Source organism: Microcaecilia unicolor, chromosome 9, assembly GCF_901765095.1.
Source record: "Microcaecilia unicolor chromosome 9, aMicUni1.1, whole genome shotgun sequence".
In the NCBI taxonomy this organism is placed as follows: Eukaryota; Metazoa; Chordata; class Amphibia; order Gymnophiona; family Siphonopidae; genus Microcaecilia; species Microcaecilia unicolor.
The window spans coordinates 201,150,216-201,172,454 of record NC_044039.1 but is presented as its reverse complement, the minus strand read 5'-3'; the positions used below and the strand labels follow the sequence as shown (position 1 = coordinate 201,172,454).

Below are 22,239 nucleotides of genomic sequence, written 5' to 3'. Positions count from 1 at the left end.
GACTTTGGTCCTGAGGAACTGAGTTCGATTCCCACTTCAGGCACAGGCAGCTCCTTGTGACTCTGGGCAAGTCACTTAACCCTCCATTGCCCCAGGTACAAATAAGTACCTGTATACAATATGTAAGTCGCATTGAGCCTGCCATGAGTGGGAAAGTGCGGGGTACAAATGTAAGAAAAATAAAATAAATCTGCATCGATCCCTCTTGAAGAATAGTACTGCAAGATCTGGGACATCAAAGGATTCAGTGTCTGAGAAGTGTTGGCACTGGGAGGACCACTCCCCCTCCATACAGGAGGTGCTGATGCGAGGGTCTCCACACAGCCAGGACCAGGCACCTGACCCCTGCAGTTCAGCAGTCTCTCTTTTAACAAACACCCTAGCCTTTCCTGATTGCCTCCCTGAGCTATTAGTGGGGTTTTTACACCAGTGTGCATCACTGTTGATCCAATTTGGCTGTGGGACTACCCTTCCAAATTCCTTGGCACCAGAAGGTGCTGACGATGGATGCTGACTGCCTGTGCTGGGGAGCTAACTTGGACAGGCTTTGCACCCAAGGTGCGTGATCAGCCCAGGAAACGGATCTCCACATCAACCTTCTGGAGCTATAGGCAATCTGGAACACTCTAAAGGCTTTCAGAGATCAGTTGTTCCACCAAATTGTGATCATTCAAACAATCAGGTTGTGATATACTACATCAACAAGCAGGAAGGGTGCACCAGATCACACCCTGTGGGGTCAGGAGGCTGTCCAGATGTGGCACTGGGCCACCCGCATGGGATGCTCCTCAAAGCCACCTATCTGGTGGGCAAATCCAACAGCCTGGTCTACAGACTGAGCAGAGTCATGAAACTGCAGTGTGGTCACTCAACATAGGCGTTGCCTGTGAGATCTTCTGAGTTTGGGGCTCCCCCTCGGATCTCTTTGCTACTCAGTCCAATCAGATTCCTTCAGTTTTGTTCCAGGCTCCCAGGCCCATAACAGGCTAGCATTAGATGCTTTCCTCCTTCACTGGGGGACTGGCCTTCTGTATGTGTTGCCTTCCTTCCCGCTTGTGGAGAAGACTTTGGTCAAGCAAGACCGAGGAACCATGATCCTGATCGCTCTATACTGGCCCAGTGTCATGCACCGTCCACCCAAAGGTGTGGGGTGAGTGTCCAACTCACTGCACTGCCCACCCGAAGGTGTAGGACGAGTGTCTGTAAATTCTACAGCAACACAACAATCCTGGGTCAAAGTAGGTCCACAAACCCTTGGCAAAAGTCCAAAAGGGTATACCTGAAGCAAAACAATCCAAAACGATGTCTCTCCACAATCTTTCACAGCAATCAATACAGATTAGAAGTCCATTCACGAGGTTCCACTGCAATCCTTGATTCCTTCTGGCAGAAGGTTCTCACCTTTTTTCAAGAGACGGAATGGTCTTCAACCAGCCACAGGGTCCTGACTTGGTTTCCTCTTAAGGTCAGGGTGAGTATACAACTCTATCCCAGTCTATGCCCCTGCTTGCTCCAAAGTTCTGGGAAGAATATATCTTTCCCCTTTTTGGGCCTAACAGGGGCCTTTCCTCCCTTCTTTGGTCCTATTTATGAGGCATGTTCAGTCTCTCTGCCAATGCAGATCATGTGCAAATGAAGTTAAACTCAGTCACTGGGTACAGCACTCAGGGAATTATGTCACTAGCTACCAGAAGTGATAGTCCTCCCTCTCCATTGCCTCCCTCATAGCTTCCCCCCATGCAGGGGTCCTAGGTCTTCACCTTAACTGTAAGGGTGGGCTACTGGACTAACCTCAGATCTAGGTGACTGTTTTATACAACTCTGGCACTGTTTTCCGACCCTCCTCATTCAGAAAGAGGGGTCTCCTCATCCCAACCTCCAATTTCTGGCCCTCACAACCTGACTGAGAGCTTAGAATTTTTCTTGCATCTTCCTGAGGGTGTCTCCAAGGTCTTGCTGGCTTCCAGGAAAGATTACACTAAGAGGTGTTACGCTTACACTAGATGGCAAACCGCCTCCATTTGAGAGGGCAAAGTCCTAGATCCCCTCTTGCCCTACACAGACCCTGCTTTAATACCTTCTACACATGAGTCTGGTCTCAAGACCAACTCTGTAAGGGTTCATCTTAGTGCAATTAGTGCTCATCATGTAGTGGAGGAGTGGCCTAGTGGTTAGGGTGGTGGACTTTGGTCCTGAGGAACTGAGTTCGATTACCACTTCAGGCACAGGCAGCTCCTTGTGACTCTGGGCAAGTCACTTAACCCTCCATTGCCCCAGGTACAAATAAGTACCTATATACAGTATGTAAGCCGCATTGGGCCTGCCATGAGTGGGAAAGCGTGGGGTACAAATGTAAAAAAAAAAAAAAAATCTCTGGACAGCCTCTAGTTCGTGTCATGTGATGTTTTCTTTTGACAAAGCCCCCTGTCAAGCCATCGCCTGTCATGGGACCTCAATGTCGTCCTCACCCAGCTGATGAAAGCTCCTTTTGTGCCACTTGATTCCTGTCATCTGAAGTACTTGACCTGAAAAGTCTTTTTTGGTGGCTGTTACTTCAGCTCACAGGGTCAGTGAGCTTCAGGACCTAGTTGCGGATCCACCTTACATGAAATTTCATCATAAGAATAGTCTTCCGCATGCACCCTAAGCTCCTGCCTAAGGTTGTGTCGGAGTTTCATCTGAACCAGTCTATTGTTCTTACAACATTCTTTCCTGACCCACATGCCCATCATGGTGAAAGCACACTGCACACCTTCGACTGCAAGCGAGCGTTGGCCTCTTACTTGGAGCGGACTAGGTCATACAGTCCACCCTGCTTTTTTTGTTTGTGCGATGGCAACTCCCATACTGTTAGGATCAATCTCTAATTGGCTGGCAGATTGTGTTTCTTTCATTTATGCCCAAGCCAGGCTCATTCTTGAGGGTCATATCAAGGCTCATAATGTCAGAGCTATGGCTGTGTCGGTAGCCCACTTGAGGTCTGTCTGTTGAAGAAATTTGCAAGGCTGTGACGTGGTCTTCAGTCTACACATTCACATTGTATTACTGCCTTGAGTAGGACACCCGACGCGATAGTCAGTTTGGACAGACAGATCTACAGAATATATTTGGGGTCTAGAATCAAACCCCAACCCCTCCTCCCCGCAGGCCCATTTTATTCTGTCCAGGCTGTACTCTCACACAGTTCTATATAGTTTCAGGTTGATTACTATTTTGTCCTCACCGTTTCAAGGCCCAATTGACCTGTGGTTTGTTTCAGTGAGCCTGGTAGCTAGAGATTCCCACATGTGAGAATATGACTTGCTTGTTTTCTGAGAAAGTGAAGATACTTACTTGTAGCAAGTATTCTCCAAGGACAACAGACTGTTCATCCTCACATACCCTCCCACCCTTCGAGTCGTTTCCTTCTTTTATATGCTATACTATTGTACTGATGGTCCTGTGCTCTCGTGGTGGGTGGAAAGGCACTCGTATGTGCAGTGGGGAATACATGGATGATATCACCCATATGTGAGCATGAATGGCCTCCTGTCCTCAGAATACTTTCTATAGGTAAGTATCTTCGCTTTTTGCAAGCATGCACTATGCAAGATAATTATTTGTTTGATAGAATAGTGTCTAGGTGTTATACTAGTATATACACATGTAAGTGTGCTCCTACAAACTTCTGTGCTAGTATTCTAAACGAACTCTGGCCCTTCCCCCGGACTTATTTTACAATCCCTGGTGGTGTAGTCAAGGCAGAAGTAATCTCCATGTGCTATTGGCCATACCATTTCCACTATTGGTGTGGCTGCCGCAACCTCTAGCAGCTCTCGAGATCACAGCAACAATTTTGCGATTGCAAGGTAGTCCTGGCTCTGCTCTCAAAATGTTAGCACTGACCTCTACTGCTGCTAGCAGTATATTGATAGCGTAGCCAGTATTGGCAGGAGCAGCAAACAGGGATTGCACCTGCCCCAACCATAACTGACCACCAGGGATTGTAAAGTAGGCCTGGGGGGAGGGGGGCTACAGGTGTGAGGGAAGGGGGTTACTTGTGTTGGGGTTTCAGGTACTGCTGAAAAAAGCAACAGGTTTGACCAAAACCTCACACAAGCAACTATTTTTTTTTCAGCATGACCATAGAGGCCAAAAACAAATTTTCCTTTACATAGCTTCCAACTATTTCGGAACCTGTGGGATAGTTGTGTCCATGAACCAGCAGGTGGAGATAGAGAACTGAAAACTGAGCTGAGACATCTCTCTTGGCATCCAGTCCAGCTCATCAGTATTTTCTGTCTCTAGCAGGTGGATGGACACACTTTTCAGCCTCTGATTCCAAGTGCTTTGATCCTCAGTTGAGCTTAGCTGGTGGCTTTTCTGCAGTCATATCTGGAGGCCTTCAGATCCTGGTCTCTGATTACCCACAAACTTCACTTTTTTCCCCTCCCTTCACCTCTCCCCTGTTTCCTGTTGAGCTCTACTTTAGTTTTCCTGCACAACCTAAAAAAAAAAGTTTTCTGGAGAGTGTGGGACAGAGTATCTGTCCTGAGTCTCTCCTCAGTGGTAAGACTTATGGAGACTAAGCTTGGGGGGAGTAGTTAGCAGCAGTAAGTGTAACTATACATTGACTCAAAACCGCTTGGAGGGCTACAAGTTCTATTTGATGCAGGGGAGGGATCTTGACTCTCCACTTTGTACATCTGCTGTGCTTGTGACAGTCGGGGTGAATGGCGACTCCTGCGGAGGCAATTTAAGTGGTTTCCGCTTTGGGACCCGCTGGTCGACTTCGGGGCGCTGCAGTGCATCAATCCAGGAGTCCTGCAAGACACGGAGGGTACAGTCTGCGGCAGTACATCTTCAGATTTGGTGCAGCATCCAAATTTGCTAGTGTCTTTGGGCTTTCAGGCAGGGTTGGTGTGCAATTTGTTTCAGGAGAGCTTGGGAACGGGTGCCATGTTGTCAGGGCCAGCTGGCAGTGAGGAGCAACCTCTGATCATGTGCAGAGCACAACTACCACTTTACAGCCTCTGGGGCCCGACAGAGCATTCAGCTGTATTGGGATCTTCGTTTTCTCTGGAGTTCATATTGCTTTTAAACCAGGCCTGATTACTGAAGCAGGGACAGTTGACGTTGCTGCAAGGTGCTTCAGTTTTACCCCGCTGCCCTTCTGGCTGCTAAGATGTTTAGACCTCCAGGAGTGAGCAGATAGCCTCATCTCTCCTTATTCTTATCTGATGTGGCCTCTGTCTATTCAGTGGAGCCATCATTGAAGGAGCCATTAGAGGAGGGAGAGCTCCCTCCTGAGGAGTTTATAGTTAATTTATTCTTGATATACTGCTCTGACTTGGCTATGGAAAGCAGAGTGGTGTACACACTACAAAACATTCAGGAAAAGGAAAGGAACTCCATTTTTTAATAGGAAAGTAAAGTCAATCACACAGATGGAGGGAAATCAGGTGAAGAAAGGGACTGGGAGTGGGGAATTAAAAACATCATAGAACATAGAAACTATGGTGAAGTCCCAGGATATATGGTCGACCTGATTGATCTCCCAACCAGGAACAGAACCAGAGCATCATGTACCTACTTGAATCTCCACTACCCGAGCTGCAAAGGACTCGGATACAAATTAACATATGCATCCAACTTCTCCTACATAGGCACACAATTGTGGAATACACTGCCAAAGACTGTGAAATCAATCTACCACCATCTAAACTTCAGGAGATCATTAAAGACCTACCTATAAAGAAAAGCATTCCCCACTGACCTAAACTAGATGCCTCCAATCTGCAACACAGCAAATCATAGACTGTATTGGACACTATATATTACTTCCTATCTTCGATCCCTAGGCACCTGAATATACTAACTTTACTCAACCCTAACATCAAATTGTATTTGTTTCCATACCGGTCTAGGCGATCGCGTTATAAGATGTAAGCCACATTGAGCCTGCAAGTAGGTGGGAAAATGTGGGGTACAAATGTAACAAATAAGACAGGGAAGGTAGTCTGGTAAGCCTATGTGAAGAGCCTTGAAAGTCAGTATTGCTATTTTGTACATAATGCGTTGTATCGGTAGGCAGTGGTACTGTTTTAACAGAGGTGTAGTATGGTCATAATGATGAGCATGACAAAGTAAACAGATGGCAGTGTTTTGAAGAGTTTGTAATTTTCTTTTAATGCTGTGTGAGGTAAACCTGCATAAATGATGTTACAGTAGTCTAGGCGGGATGTAAAAAGAGAACAAGAGCGTGAAACTGATAGAATCAAAGCGGTGATGAATTGCCCGTAATTGCCAAAAAGATCAGAAAGCTAACTTTAGATGGGCGTGAATTTGCGGTAGAAAAGAGAGGGAGGAATTCATAACTCCTAAGTAGCGGAAACCAGATATCGGGATAATTGCCGAAAAGTTCAGAAAGCTGACTTTAGATGGGTGTGAATTTGCGGTAGAAAAGAGAGGGAGGAATTCATAACTCCTAAGTAGTGGAAACTAGATATTAGGATAATTGCTGGAAAGATCAGAAAGCTAAATTTAGATGGGTGTGAAATTTGTGTTACAAAAGGAAGTAATTGATAACTCCTAAGTAACGAAAACTAGGTACCGGGATAATAGGGGTTCCAAAGAGATGAATAGGAGAAGATGGGTATTGGAGCTCTGAAAAACCAACAGGCAACAGTCTTGTCAGTGTTGAGTACCAAATGATGTTGTTTTTTTTTAAAACCATATTGCAACTGAGTCGAGACAGGTGTGCAAAGGTCCAAGTGACGGGGATAGTGGGGAGGTATGAAAGAGCAAAAGAATATCAGCATGTAAATATGGACTGAAATGCCAAAAGACTGAATCAGAGTTGCAAGGAGACTTAAAAAGAGATTGAAGATGCGGCGAAAGGACTGATCCTTGGAGGACACCACAGTGTAGTTCTTGTTTTTCAGAGATGGTATTAGAGATGAGTACCTGAAAAGACTGGTGTCACAAAACGCCTAGCCACCCACCTGTGGCTACCCCAAGGCCACCTAGAAGGTGTATCCCCAGCACAGCTCAGGTCCGCCTGCACCTGCTGCTTGTTCTCTACACTAGCACCCTCCTCCCACCGACTGGGTCACAATCGCCTCTGGACAAGTCTTCCGTTCTCAAATTATCCCCAGTGATTTCTAGGTTACTGGAGGCCACACTCCCAGTGGTCCCACAGTTCCCAGAAAGCACTTGCAGACCCAGCACACAAGCCACCAGGATTCTTAGTCCAGACAAGCAGAGGCAATAAACTAAAAATTGTTTGTCATGAAAACATTTGAACAATGAACAGAAAAGGTGCAAACAGTAACAGATAACTGAAACATGGATCAATTATAACATCAACTAAACTATCTAAATAGTACCTGGGGAGACAGCTGCTCGCAAGTTATCAAATATAACATGTCACATGGTCTCAGCAAAAAGATCTTTCTCTTGTCTCCTAAACTGAGACTGGCGAGAGAGCCAGTGCATCCTAGCTGAATTTTGAGCTCTTGGACCAATTGGAGCCCAGAAGAAGTTTTAAAAATAGCTGGCCACATCACTGCAGGTTAACTCTTACCTGTGTTAACTAAAGAAGGAACAGCCATTCCTCTGTAACAGTTTTAAACATGAACATTCACCACCTGCTGGGCAAACTAGAGAAATACACTTCAAGAAATACAATTTACAGGCTTAAAACCCACTGTTTTGTCACAACTGATGAGAAAGAAATGAAGCAAACCAAGATAGTACTGTACCAGAAAGTCCCAGGGAGGCCAGCTGAGAGAGAAGCAGAGAATGGTTGGTTGAAATTGAAAGCTGCTGAACAAGAAAAATGTTGTGAAGTTCACTAAGAAGGGCTGTGATAGTAGTTTTCTGTACTAAAATGTTTCCCGAAACCTGATTGTCTGGGATGAAGGGCCAGCGTTTTTTTCTCAGAAGGAAGTGAGTTGATTAAAGACTATTTTTTCCATGGGGATGATCTGAAAGTACTAAAGTACTTATTTCTGAGGCACTGGCGATGCTTTCCATTGAGGAGCCTTCTGGTTTGGCATCAGGCGTTCCATCTCTGTTGATCATAAGGGGGCTTAGAGGTCCCTCCTAAGGCTGTTCGGATGCATCCAGACATTCAGGACCTGATTACAGCAGAATGGGTCTCACCAAATGCAAGGCTGAAAGTGGGAAGAGCCATGGCTCGTCTGCCCTAAAAGACCTAAAGGATAGGTAGCTAGAAGGCTCTCTGAAACAAGCCTTTTGAAGTGGCCTCTTTGGGCCTTCAAGTGACCAGTATGCAGCTTGTTCATGGCAAGAGCATGCCTGAAGTGGCTTTGGCAGTCAGCAACACAAGATGGGTGCTATAACGCCTAGCTGGAAGCAGGGTTGGCCTATTTGGAGGATGCTATTTATGATGAATTGCGGCCCACAGTATGTTTTTGGTTGTCAAAGCACATCGAGAATTCTGGTTGCGGCATTGGGTAGTGGATATAGTGTCTTTCACATCTAGTTAAACTGCCCTTTTGGGGCAAGTGGAGAAGATCTCGGTAACTTGTTGAAAATAAACTGGAGGAAACTAAGCCACAGAGGTTGCCGGAGGATAAGCCGAAAGCCTCTGATCGTTTGTCTTCAGGTGGACCTCAGTTTCGAGATGGCAGATGCTACCAGCCTGGTTGTCAGCAATGTGGTCGTAAATCCCACTTCCAAGCATTCCAATCTTTTCATATGTACAGGATGGCCTCTCAGAGTGCCCAATGCCTCCAGAGCTCCTCAATGCTGGTCCACTCCTCCTAAAGACATCCTCCCACTGGAGGAAGAGGCCAAAATGGGTTCTGGATATTCTTACAGAATGTTACAAGTTGGGAGTTTTCCTGTCTGGTTGCACATCTCTTTTTGCAGTCTCCTTATTGAAAGGGAACCAAGGCGGTCGAGGTTCAGGCCACCGTGGATTCCTTTGTTGTCGCTCAAGGCCATTGTTCCAGTTCTCCAGGCCAAACAGGGTCAAGGCGGGTGCTCTACTTCATTTCTCAAAGAAGGACGGCACCTTTACTCCAGTGGCAGTTTGTATGTTACATAACTCAAATTTACTGAGACCTGCAGTCATGAAGGTTCTTTTTTTTTTCTTTTTCTGGAGACTGTGTTAGCAGAAAGCCTCTGGACAAGGTGGGGGAAAAGAACACTAGTTTATGGGCAATATGTGGCTGCTTTTTGCACTGTAAAACCAAAAATGACCCTCCTTTGTCCCTGCATTTTGAATGACAATTACATGAAAGTGACTTGTTTTTATGGGAGCAGGTGACAGGCTTGTAACCTTGCAGTGTATATGAACAGAGAGAATTGAATCAGATAATTGCAAAGGGGTGCACATCATGGGGAAAGGTAATGACAGTGGAGGTAAGAGGGAATTTTATAAGTACAGAAGTATTGCCACACTGGGACAGACCAAAGGTCCATCAAGCCTAGCATCCTGTTTCCAACAGTGGCCAATCCAGGTCACAAATACCTGGTAAGATCCCAAAAAAGCTCAATACATTTTATGCTGCTTAGCCCAGAAATAAGCAGTGGATTTTCCCCAAGTCAATTTAATCACAGTCTATGGACTTTTCCTTTAGGAAGCCATCCAGACCCTCTTTAAACCCTGCTAAGCTAACCGCCTTTACCACATTCTCTGGCAATGAATTCCAGAGTTTAATTACATGTTGAGTGAAGAAAACTTTCTCCGATTCGTTTTAAATTTACTACTTTGTAACTTCATCGCATGCCCCCTAGTCCTAGTATTTTGGGGGCATGCAATGAAGCTACAAAGTAGTAAACTTAATACGAATCGGAGAAACTTTTTGATTCTTCATTTTGTGGATTTCGACCAGGAGTGAATCCTTACCCCTGTTTACCTGTTTTCACACTTGTTACCTACCAGTGCCAGCAGTACTCTATGCTCTCCAACTCAGAAACCTGATTTGAAATGTATAAAGAATAGATGTTTTTTTTTTTTTTACAGTTCAGTTTGGGTGAAGTGAGATAAAGGATTTTGGTAATAAGGAATAAGTGGGCAGAGCAGAAAGGTTAAGGATATGGCCTTTCTTACAGGCATGCCAGTAGGTATCTTCTATTGATAGTAAGTGTATATGCTAAAAAGTGCTTTAAATGTAGCTTTTGGTGTGGGTTGTTTCTATACAAAGCATGCTATGTGCTTGTTAGCATATTCCTGCACATTTCATACTCCAGCATTAGAAAATAATGTAGCTGTGGTAGTCGAGCTTTTAAACATATTGGACCAGACCAGTACATGGTGCTCAAATTTAATGGGCCATGGAGAGTTCACACTAAGCATCCTTCTATAAAGGACATTCCAGCTCATTTATAGAATATCTCTTGGTGTGAATTCCCATGCTCAGCTTTGTGCACAAGGACTTATACCAGCTAAAACATGGTATAAATTCTGGTGTGTAAGTTGGGCGTGTAATCCTGGTATTCTATAACACTGCCTAAATGTTTGGAATGCTCCTGACCCACCCATGCCCCTCCTGTGGCCAGCCCTCCCTTTTGAGTTGTGCATGAGACATTTTGGGTGCCCAGCCTTATAGAATAGTGTGTAGGCAGATGTGTATGCAAATCCAAATTAGTGCGGATTAAGTGCAAGTCAACTCGGTTAATATCAGTAATTGGTTGTTAGCACCCAACTGAATGACTAGTTTGCCTGCGCATCTGGGCTCCATGCCCCAATTTGGGCAATCTATATAGAATCCAAGGGATTATGCCTATTGCGGGCTACCCTCTATTAGTGCATTATGTTAACTTTAATTTCAGTATGTTTGGTATATTTGCTCTATTGGATGTTTAAGTTCTCAACATTTTCAGCATCTTTGCTCCCTTTCTTGACTTGTCCTCTATCTTTGGGCTTCCCCTCCTGCCCATCCAGTCATCCCTTGATTTATCTTTTTGATATCCAGTACTTCTGCCATCTCACCCCATCACCTGGGCCACAAGCCGGAGAATAACAATGCGGGAGGAATAGGGGAAGCCATGAAGACCAGGAAGCAGTTGTGCTAAGTGTCCTGTGGCAGTGCGTTCTGAACTGACATTGTTCTGTGCATTAAACACTTGTTTACCTGAAAGTTGTATTGTCTGTTCATTAGGTTCTATGAGATGGCACCAAATAGTAATTCTGAGTTACTTTCCTTATACCTTCATGACAGACAACCCCAGCAGAAGGTTACCTGGTACTTCAAAAGTGGCTTTGAGGTTTGACTGAGCTGGTTAAAGGAACTGCAGTTGGTAACAGGAATGGATACAGGTGGCTGCCCAATTAATTAGGACCTGTTTTGCCACTGGAATGCTATCCATCCAGTTAACTTTTTAAGCCCACCCACATGATTCATGCCCCGATGATTATTATACCTTTGACCATGTCTCACAATCTCCTTATGCTCATTCCTCTATCTCTTCCTCTCCATCCTTCCTATTCCTTACCCCTCTCAATCTCTTCTCCTTTTGCTCATCCTATCTTTGTTTACCTCTCTGTGCTCAATTTACATATCCTCAAAACCCCACTACTACTACGTTTACTACAACTTGTAACATTCTCCTTCAAGACTTTGTAATTCTGTTTACTATGTAAGCCACATTGAACCTGCTATGTGTGGGAAAGCACGGGGTACAGATGTAATTAATAATAATAATCTCAGGATCAAGAGACAGATGCAGAGTTTATGATGGATTCTAATCTTTTAAGATAGTAAGTGAGCTTGTTTACAATTTACTGTGTATGGACTTGTATGAATTCTTATGATGTTGATTAAGATAACAGAGCACTATTTTTTTTTTTTTGAAGTTTACATTTCAAATTAATAGAAGAAAAGCAACCAATAGCAGAGGCATACAGTAATTTACCTTTGCCTTATTTTGGCATCTTAGCTTACAGCACGAAGAGCTAAAGAGAAACGAGAGCCATCAAAGTAAGCAATTGGGTGCCTAAAAACGATGGTGTCTACATGGTGAAAAACCAAATCCCTATCTATCCCAGCTACTACTATACTACTATTTAGCATTTCTATAGCGCTACAAAGCTTACGCAGCGCTGCACAAACATAGTAGAAAGACAGTCCCTGCTCAAAGAGTTTACAATCTAGTAGACAAAAAATAAAGCAAACAAATCAATTAATGTGTAGAGGAAAGAGGAGAGGAGGGTAGGTGGAGGCAAATGGATACAAGTGGTAACGAGTCAAAAGCAGTGTTAAAGAGGTGGGCTTTCAATATAGATTTAAAGATGGTCAAGGATGGGGCAAGTTGTAGGGGCTTAGGAAGTCTGTTCCAGGCATAGGGCACAATAAGACAGAAGGAGCAACACATGTATCCTTAGATTTGTCTGAAAACCAAAGAAAACAAATTGATTCTCATTTAGGGAAACCATGCATTTGCAAAGGAATCTTAAAAACCAAAAATGCCCCCTAGAGCAAATACCTTGGCCCAAAAAAACATTTCCTCATTTAAGTGTTGGCTGCCACATTGAGAAATGGGGAAACTCTGACCACAAAGCAAGGAAAGTTTCACTTTGAAAACAAGCTTTTAATACAGCCAACTTTATCCTTTGTGCTGGTGAAAATGATTAGACGGGTAGCCTTCAAGGAACTCTTTAATAGAAAAAAGAAAAAAAAAAGAACTTTGGCCTCATTCAGCAGACAAGTCTTAGAAGAATTATAGCAACAATTTAGACACATCAACCTTTTCGAATATGCAGAACTTTCTTAAAATTATTACTTGGCAATAATACCTTGGTAGAAAGTAATTGATATGGAAAATTTCCACTGTTCACTCCTTCATTAAGAGAAATGACCGTTTAACTCTACCCTTTGTTTTCTGTTCAGTAACAAATTCATAATCCACACCAGAACCTTGCCTCCTATCCCATGACTTTAATTTTCTCAGGAGTCTGTCATGAGGAACTTTATCAAAAGCTTTCTGAAAATCTAGATACACTACATAATTGGCTCACCTTTATCCACATGTTTATTCACGCCTTCCAAGAAATGAAGCAAATTGGTGAGGCAAGACTTCTCTTGGCTGAACCCATGCTGACTATCCCATTAAACCACGTTTTTCTGTGTGTTCTGTAATTTTATTCTCTACAATAGTTTCCACTATTTTGCCCGGCACTGACATCGGGCTTACTGGTCTTAAATTTTCCCTGATCATCCCTAGAACCCTCTTTAAAAATCTATGTCACATTGGCCACCCTCCAATGTTCAGGTACTACAGATGATTTTAAGAACAGGTTACATATTAACAGCAGATCAGCAATTTCATGCTTGAGTACCCTTGTGTGTATGCCGTCCGGTCCAGGTGACTTGCTATTCTTTAATTTGTCAGTTTGGCTCAGTACATCTTCCAGGTTCAATGAGATTTCTTTCAGTTCTTCCGCATCCTCATCCTTGAAAACCATTTCCGGTACAGGCAAATCTTACATCTATATAAATAAAATCCCCCTCAGACATTCTGAATCCCCCTCAGACATTCTGAAGCTCACCTCTCTCCAACTGTGGCTCCTGACCTAGGCTATTCGGACTCCCGCACTCAGCCACGCCCATCTGCGCCCTAGGCCACGCCCCATCTGGACATAAAAAGCACTCTCAACGTTCCATTGACCACTGACGTCAATGAAGCCAGTTCGTTTGTTCGAAGCTCTGTAGCAGCAGATGTGGGCCCCGCCCTCGCGTCAAAGGTAATGACGTTGAGGGCGGAGCACATTCAAGGAGCCAATCAGTAGCCAAAAGCAGGAGAGAGGCCAGGTTCACACTCTCGCACAGGACGAAGAGGGAGGGCGGCAACACGGCAAGCAAATGGCTGCGGCGAGTGTCCAATGTGGAGGAGGCGGGTGAGGACTCGGAAGCGGGGGGGGGGGGGGGAGGAAACAGCACTGGCTACGACTCCAGCGCAGCCGTCATCCCATTCACTGAAAACAAAAGAAGCAAACCTATGACATGCTTCAGGACGTTTAATACACAGGAGTGGAAGTGACCCAAGCAAGTGTACGGTAAGCAAGGAAGCCCATTGGTTAATCTCTGTTTCAACTCCCCCACGCAGCCCTCATTGCTATACACTCACAAACAAGCAAACCTAGGAGCTGCTGCTTCACATTGTCGTTTTTAAATTGAGGACAAAAGGAGACGGGACACAGACAGACCCTGCAACTGGGAGGGGGGACCCCCCCCGTAACTGGGAGGGAGGGGGGAATCCCCCCTGCAACTGGGAGACAGACCGGGGGGGGGGGGGGAGACCCTGGCACATACTCTCATTCTCACACACACACTCGCACCCAGTCTCACTCTCCCTCTGTCACACACGCGCGTACATTCACTCTCTCTCACACACTCACTCTCTCAAACATACAAACTCCGAGGAAAACTTTGCTAGCGCCCGTTTCATTTCTGTACGAAACAGGCCTTTTTTTACTAGTATTCCATAAAGAGAGAAGCAAAGAATTCATTCAGTTTCTTTGCTATGGGCTTGTCCTCCCTGAGTGCCTCTTTTGCTCCTTCGTGATCTAACGGTCCCATTGATTGTCACAGGCTTTCTGCTTCTGATGTACCTGAAAAAGTTATTACTGTGAACTTTAGCCTCTGCGACAAGTTTCTCTTCATATTTTTAGCCTTATTTGCTTTGCATCTGACTTTCCAGTGTTTATGTTGCTTCTTATTTTCTTCATTTGGGTCCTTTTTCCATTCTTTGAAAGACAATCTTTTGGCATGACTCTCTCTCTTTTGGCAGTAATTTTAATATTTGAGTTATCAATCTTTAATGAAAACAGTGTAAAATAGGTTCAGAACATAATATCCCAAAACAAGGCAACCACAGCTCCACTTAATAGCTGCAAACTTGAGCAGAGTCTCTACAGCCCACAGATAAAGGGAGGAACTGAATCACATTGTGAATAATTACAATTGAAGAAACTTGGGTAATGGTTCCATAGGCTGGCTAACACTGGATTCTGGCCCTCTTTATCAGAAACAAAACAGTGAAGATGACTCGGAAATAAAGAGGATGACGCTTCGAGTAAAAATCCAGTTAAAAAGCAATTTTATTGGTCGGTAGATAAAATTAAAGCAAAAATAAAAAATACAGTTAGATGGTCGATGAGTAAGACTCGACACAGCTGTGTTTCGGCCTATCAGGCCTGCATCAGGAGTCTTATCGAGAAACAACATATAAACATCATATGTGTCATGTAAAGAAACCATATAAAACATCAAATGAAAGTATCTTATAAAGACAGTACGTTGGCATGACATTCTCATTTCTAAGGGACCAATTGATCTAGGGAATATCATGTGAAAATGTTAAGACTAAGTAGACATAACATTACATATATAGAGGGTCAGACTTGTAGCCATATTCAATTGGCTTAGAGATGCAGATTTTAATGATAATCCATTGGTAGCCGTGAGTGATAAAAATAATCACAATAAGCAGCTAAACATGGAGTTGAATGATAGCCATAATCATTGTAATAAAAACATCCACAAATAATCAGAAATAATTTGAAAAAATAAGCTGAAAGCAGTAACATGTAAAGGGGAATAAAACCAAATTACAGATATAAATCCTGTTCTCAAAAATAAAATTGTCATGAACACAAGATTCAGATGAATATTGAAATTATGTACAAATTTTTAAATAAAACTACAATAATGGCCATTAGATGAAACATACATAAGTCACCATAATCATGGAAAAAATGTACAATGTAAAAATGTATAATGGTGGCCATTGAATAAATCATACATAATGCATAAATTACTATAAACTGTGAAAATTGTGAAGAATTTAATACAAACATAAGTAATATATTATAGACATAAAGGAAAATTTATATAAATGCATTGTTACCTTTTCACCATCAGAAAATTCACTTCTTATATCTTTCACCATCTAATGTGACAAATCTTGTTTCTAAAAGATAAGTATATGCATGCATATAAAAAAAGGAGACTATACTAGTTGGGTATCCAAACAATTTTGTGTTTGTATATGTCGTGATGATTTAATAATTCTGGAACTTGTAATACTTAATAAGCCATGTTAAGAAAAGGAAAGTTCTGTTTTGGTTGGTAGTTTGAAATAATATGTTTGATATCCAGACAGAGAATTTTGGTATAATATCAAACATGCCATGTTAAGAAAATGGAACTGTTCTATTTTGGTCAAAACCCAGATGGAGAATTTTGCTGTCTTCTTTCTAATGCTGTTCAGAATAAAGGAAAATGAATGAAAGATCAACTCGCTTGTCTCTCAAAGATTGGTCTTGTAGTTGTACTTGTACTGCTAGTTGTACTTGTACTGCAGCGTATCTTTGATCGACTTCTTGAAATTCTAAGCAGAGAAGTGTATGTAGAGAATTATGTATTATTTGAATGTTGATTAGACGGATAGAAAAAATGTCTGCATAGAATGGCTATGTTATGCAGCCACTGCTGTCTAGCCTTATGTTCGCGGAAAATAACTATATTATGTAACTGCTTTAAGATAGCTATGTCGTGTCACCGCTGCTGTGTCTGTCTGTGGCAGCGCTATATGACGTTGAATTAGCAGTATATTTGTCATTTGCTGAAGCACTATAACAAAAATATAGCGGCTATATCTTTGTTTTATTTCTAGATTTAATGGAAAAGTACTGCTATCTAGCCTTATATTCGCAGAAAAAAAAATATATTGTGCAACTGCTCAAGATAGCTGTGTCATGTCACCGCTGCTGTCTATGACTGCAGAATTTACAGTATCTTTGTACAGAAGCACTTATAACTAAGATATAGCAACCATATTTTTAAACTATTTCTAGGTTTAATGGAGTGTGGTAGCCGTGTTAGTCCATTCTTAAGGTTATCAATAGAAATCAAACAAAATAAAACATGGAAAAGAAAATAAGATGATACCTTTTTTATTACACAAAACAGCTGAAAGACCTTATCAAAACATTTCCTACACAAGCGCAACCTCACCTGAAGAAACTCATACCAAATCAACCTTCCGTAGGCACATTCTACATGCTACCCAAGATCCACAAACCGGGAAACCCTGGCAGACCAATCATATCAGGTATTGGCACACTCACGGAAGAAATATCTGGATTCATAGAGGGAATTCTGAAACCTCTCGTACACAAAACTAACAGCTTCATACAAGACACCACAGACTTTCTGAATAAATTGAAAAATATCAAGCAACTACCACCTAACACCCTTCTGGTCACGATGGATGTAGAATCACTATACAGCAACATTCCACATGCGGATGGCATAGCTGCATGTGGAAGACTCCTAAAAAAATCCACACTGGACCATCAATACTCATCAGAAACTATTACAAAATTAATCAAATTCATTTTAACTCACAACTACTTCCACTTTAATAATGATATCTATCTGCAAATAATGGGCACTGCGATGGGCACCAGGACAGCACCCCAATATGCCAACCTTTTTATGGCTGAGCTGGAAGAGACATTTCTGAATACACACCAGACCAAACCTTTAAAATACTACCGGTACATCGATGACATTTTTATGATTTGGATGGAGGGTGAAGAAACTCTGAAACAATTTTATTCTGCCTTCAATACATAACATCCTACAATCAGATTCAAAATTGACTACTCCCCAGAAAAAGTCAATTTTTTGGACACCACGGTCTCAATCAGTGATGGCTGTATACAAACATCTATATACAAGAAACCCACAGACAGATGCAGCTACCTCCACAACTCCAGCTTCCATCCTTCACATACAAAAAGATCCATCATTTACAGCCAAGCCACAAGATACCACCGTATCTGCTCTGACCCAGGGGACAGAGACAGACACCTTAATGGCCTGACTGAATCTTTCAAACAGAAGGGCTACAACCCCAAAATAATCTCCAAGAATATTGCCTCCTCCCTCAAAACACCCAGGGAGAATCTGCTACAGTACAAAAAGAAAAAATCCACAGACAGAAATCCCGCTTGTAGTGACATACAATCCAGAACTGGAAAAACTGAGGAAAATCATAAGAGATCTACAACCTATACTCCAGGAGGTTGAATTACTGAAAGAGATATTCCCATCCCCACCAGTACTGGCCTTCCGACAGCCACCCAATTTAAAACACAAGCTAATCAGAAGTAAACTTCCGTCACAGACTGAAATGGAACAGAAGGGCACACTTCCTTGTAATTTATCCAGTTGCAAACTATGCCAAAATATTTTACAGGACCCCAAAGTCATCCACAAAGGAAAGATATTCAACATAAAGGGATCTTTCACTTGCTCATCTTCCAATGTGGTATATATCATTCAGTGTAAAAAATGTAATGAAGGATGCTATATTGGAGAAACAGGCCAGATGCTTAAGACAAGATTCAATTTACATAGACATCATATGAACAATACTGGTGCCAGCAGGGTTCCCACGCCTGTTGGTCAACATTTTACAGGACCAGGACACTGTACCAGTGACTTCACAGTGAGAATCCTGAAAGGCAACTTTAAAACCATACAAGAACGTAAGACCTTTGAAGTCAGAATGATTGAATATTTTAACACCCAACAGGACTTAACAAGGATCTGGGGTTCCTAGCCCATTATAAACCATAAAGCTGTATGTCTCTGTTGATCACCCTACCCTCACCTATCCACACCCATCCTGTTAGAATATCAATGATATGCTTTGATGTCCCCATACATACTTCCTACCCACCCCCTCCTCCCACCCTGTCAGACTGTCATAGTAATGCTTGAATGTTTTCACTTATATACACTGTCAGCTAGCACATTTGCTTATTTCCGATCTGAGGAAGAAGGGCAACCTTCGAAAGCTAATCAAGAAATGTATTAAGTTATGTCCAATAAAAAAGGTATCATCTTATTTTCTTTTCCATGTTTTATTTTGTTTGATTTCTATTGATAGGTTTAATGGGAAAGTACTGGACTTTGGTGACATTTTGGGGGAACATAAAGCAAAAAGGAGCCTTACCTCTTGTGTATCGTCTAATCACGAGTGTGAACCCGGATCAGAGAAAGTAAACAGAGCTAGTGTTGGCCTTTTTTTTTTTTTTTTTAGTATGTTGGCGCAAAATGTAACAGTACTCAATGACGTCGGGGGGGGGGGGGGGGGGAGAGGAGTGCTCCCTATTCCTATCCTAGGTGTAGGTACACTCCTGCTTCTCGACAGCCTTCCCAGGCTCAGCCGCAGCGCGCTTGTTCTCTTCAACGTGCATCTAAGGCCCGTGCTGCTCCCCAGCAAAAGCAGGGAATGGGCTTTTGACTGGCTCCAGTTAAGCATAGCCTCTGTAAAAGTGTCCGTACCGGATGATTTGCCAGTTGGGGGGAGGTTGATATTTTTTCACCATGGTGGCCTCTCCTAACCTCCGACCGGTGGGTCCTTCAAATAGTCCAGTCAGGATACACCCTCAATCTGGAATCCAAACCTCCAAATTGCCCACCGGGAGCCCATTCTTACAGTTCCCAGCACAAACAGGTACTTGCAGAGGAACTCTCCGCCCTTCTGAAGGCCCAAGCAGTCAAACCCGTTCCACCAGGGGAAGAAGGGCTGGGATTCTATTCCGGGTACTTCCTTGGTCAGAAAAAGACAAGGGGGATGCGTCCCATCCTAGAACTGAGGGCCCTGAACGAATTTCTTCTCCGAGAAAAGTTCAGGATGGTTTCCCTGGGCACCCTTCTTCCATGATTCAGGAAAATGATTGGCTAGCTCTGGACTTAAAGGATGCTTACACACACATTTCGATACTCCCGGCTCACAGGAAGTATCTTCGATTTCGGCTGGGAACTCAGTACTTTCAGTATTGTGTACTGCCCTGTGGTCTGGCGTCTGTGCCCAGAGTGTTCACAATGTGCTTAGCGGTAGTCACAGCGTTGCTACGCAGACTGGGAGTGCTTGTGTTCCCTTATCTCGATGATTAGCTGGTGAAGAGCACCTCGAAGGCAGGCGCTCTACTGTCCATGCGAATGACTATTCAGGTGCTAGAACTACTGGGGTTCGTAATCAATTACTCCAAGTCCCATCTCACCCCAGTTCAAAAATTGGAATTCATTGGAGCTCTGTTGAACACGAAGACAGCTCGAGCTTATCTTCCCAAGGCAAGGGCAGACAACCTTCTGTTCCTGATGTCCATAGTTCGAACGTCTCAACAAATCACGGCTCAGCAGATGTTGAGACTTCTGGGGGACATGGCCTCCACAGTTCATGTGACTCCCATGGCACGCCTACACAGGAGATCAGCTCAATGGACCCTAGCTTCCCAGTGGTATCAAGCTGCAGGGTGTCTAGAGGATGCAATCCAACTATCCACCGACTTCCGGAATTCTCTGCAGTGGTGGACGATTTGATCCAATTTGACCTTGGGACGTCCATTCCAAATTCCTCAGCCACAAAAAATGCTGACGACAGATGCATCCCTCCTGGGGTGGGGAGCTCATGTACATGGGCTTCACACTCAAGGAGCCTGGTCCTTTCAGGAAAAAGGTCTTCAGATCAACCTCCTGGAATTGTGAGCGATCTGGAACGCTCTAAAGGCTTTGAGACCAGCTGTCCAACCAAATCATATTGATTCAGACAGACAATCGGGTTGCCAAGTATTACACCAACAAGCAGGGGGACACCAGATCTCGCCCTCCGTGTCAGGATGCCGGCCAGATGTGGCTTTGGGTGCGTCGTCACGACATATTTCTGCAAGCCTCTTATCTGGCAGGTGTAAACAACGGTCTGGCCGACAGGCTGAGCAAGATAATACAACCTCACGAATGGTCACTGGACGTGTGTCGCCCTCAAGATCTTCCGAGCATGGGGCACCCCCTCGGTGGATCTTTTTGCCACTCAGATCAATCACAAGGTCCCTCAGTTCTGTTCCAGGCTTCAGGCCCACGACAGACTAGCATCAGATGCCTTTCTCCTGCATTGGGGAACAGGCATCCTGTATGTGTATCCTCCCATACCTCTAGTAGGGAAGACTTTGCTGAAACTCAAGACTGCGGAGCCATGATTCTGATTGCTCCCTTCTGTCCACGTCAGAGTTGGTTCCCTCTTCTTCTGGAGTTGTCCTCCAAGGAACCGTGGAGATTGGAGTGTTTTCCACCCCTCATCACCCAGAATGAGGGGTCGCTTCTGCATCCCAATTTCCAGTCTCTGACTATCACGGCCTGGATGTTGAAAGCTCAGAATTCGCCTCCTTGGGTCTTTCAAAGGGTGTCTCCTGAGTCTTGCTTGCTTCCAGGAAAGATTCCACGAAGAGGTGTTACTCTTTCAAATGGAGGAGGTATTCCGTCTGGTGTGACAGCAAGGCCCTAGATCCTCGTTCTTGTCCTATACAGACCCTGCTTGAATACCTTCTACACTTGTCACAGTCTGGTCTCAAGACCAACTCCGTAAGAGTTCACCTTAGTGCGATTAGTGCTTATCACCATGTAGAGGGTAAGCCTATCTCTGGACAGCCTTTAGTTCGCTTCATGAGAGATTTGCTTTTGTCAAAGCCCCCTGTCAAACCTCCACCAGTGTCATGGGATCTCAACATCGTTCTTACCCAGCTGATGAAAGCTCCTTTTGAGCCACTGAATTCCTGCCATCTGAAGTACTTGACCTGGAAGGTCGTTTTCTTGGTGGCTGTTACTTCAGCTCGTAGAGTCAGTGAGCTTGCATCTTATATCAAGTTTCATCACAACAGAGTAGTTCTCCGCACACACCCTGCCAAAGGTGGTGTCGGGGTTCCATTTGAACCAGTCAATTGTCTTGCCAACATTCTTTCCCTGTCCTCATACCTGCCCTTGCGAAAGTAATTTGCATACCTTGGACTGCAAAAGAGCATTGGCCTTTTACGTGGAGCAGACAAAGCCCTTCAGACAGTCCGCCCAATTGTTTCTTTCGATCCCAACAGGAGGGGAGTCGCCATCAGAAAAAGCACAATCTCCAATTGCCTGGCAGATTGCTTTCCTTCACTTATGCCCAAACTGGGCTGACTCTATAGAGGGCCATGTCACGGCTCATAATGTTAGAGCCATGGCTGCGTCAGTGGCTCACTTAGCCTCTATTGAAGAGATTTGCAAGGTTGCAACGTGGTCATCAGTCCACACATTCACATCTCACTACTGTCTTCATCAGGATACCCGACGCGACAGTTGGTTTGGGCAGTCAGTGCTGCAGAATCTGTTTGTGGTTTAGAATCTAACTCCACCCCCCTAGACCCATTTTTGTTCTTTTCCAGGCTGCACTCTTAGTTGT

General features: G+C 43.8%; 1 protein-coding gene across 4 annotated transcripts in view; it reads left to right on the top strand.

The window, feature by feature from the left end:
* Positions 1-22,239, top strand: part of VRK1 (VRK serine/threonine kinase 1) — a 158,194-nt gene that overhangs the window by 95,601 nt on the left and 40,354 nt on the right. The window contains exon 12 of one of the 4 annotated variants that reach the window (XM_030215164.1): positions 10,929-11,064. The exons of the other annotated variants lie outside the window; for them this stretch is intronic. Within the exon in view, the coding sequence (XP_030071024.1) occupies positions 10,929-10,976 (48 nt within the window). The 3' untranslated portion in view covers positions 10,977-11,064. Of the gene's footprint in view, positions 1-10,928; positions 11,065-22,239 lie in introns of those variants that run through there. 4 annotated transcript variants of the gene reach the window in all.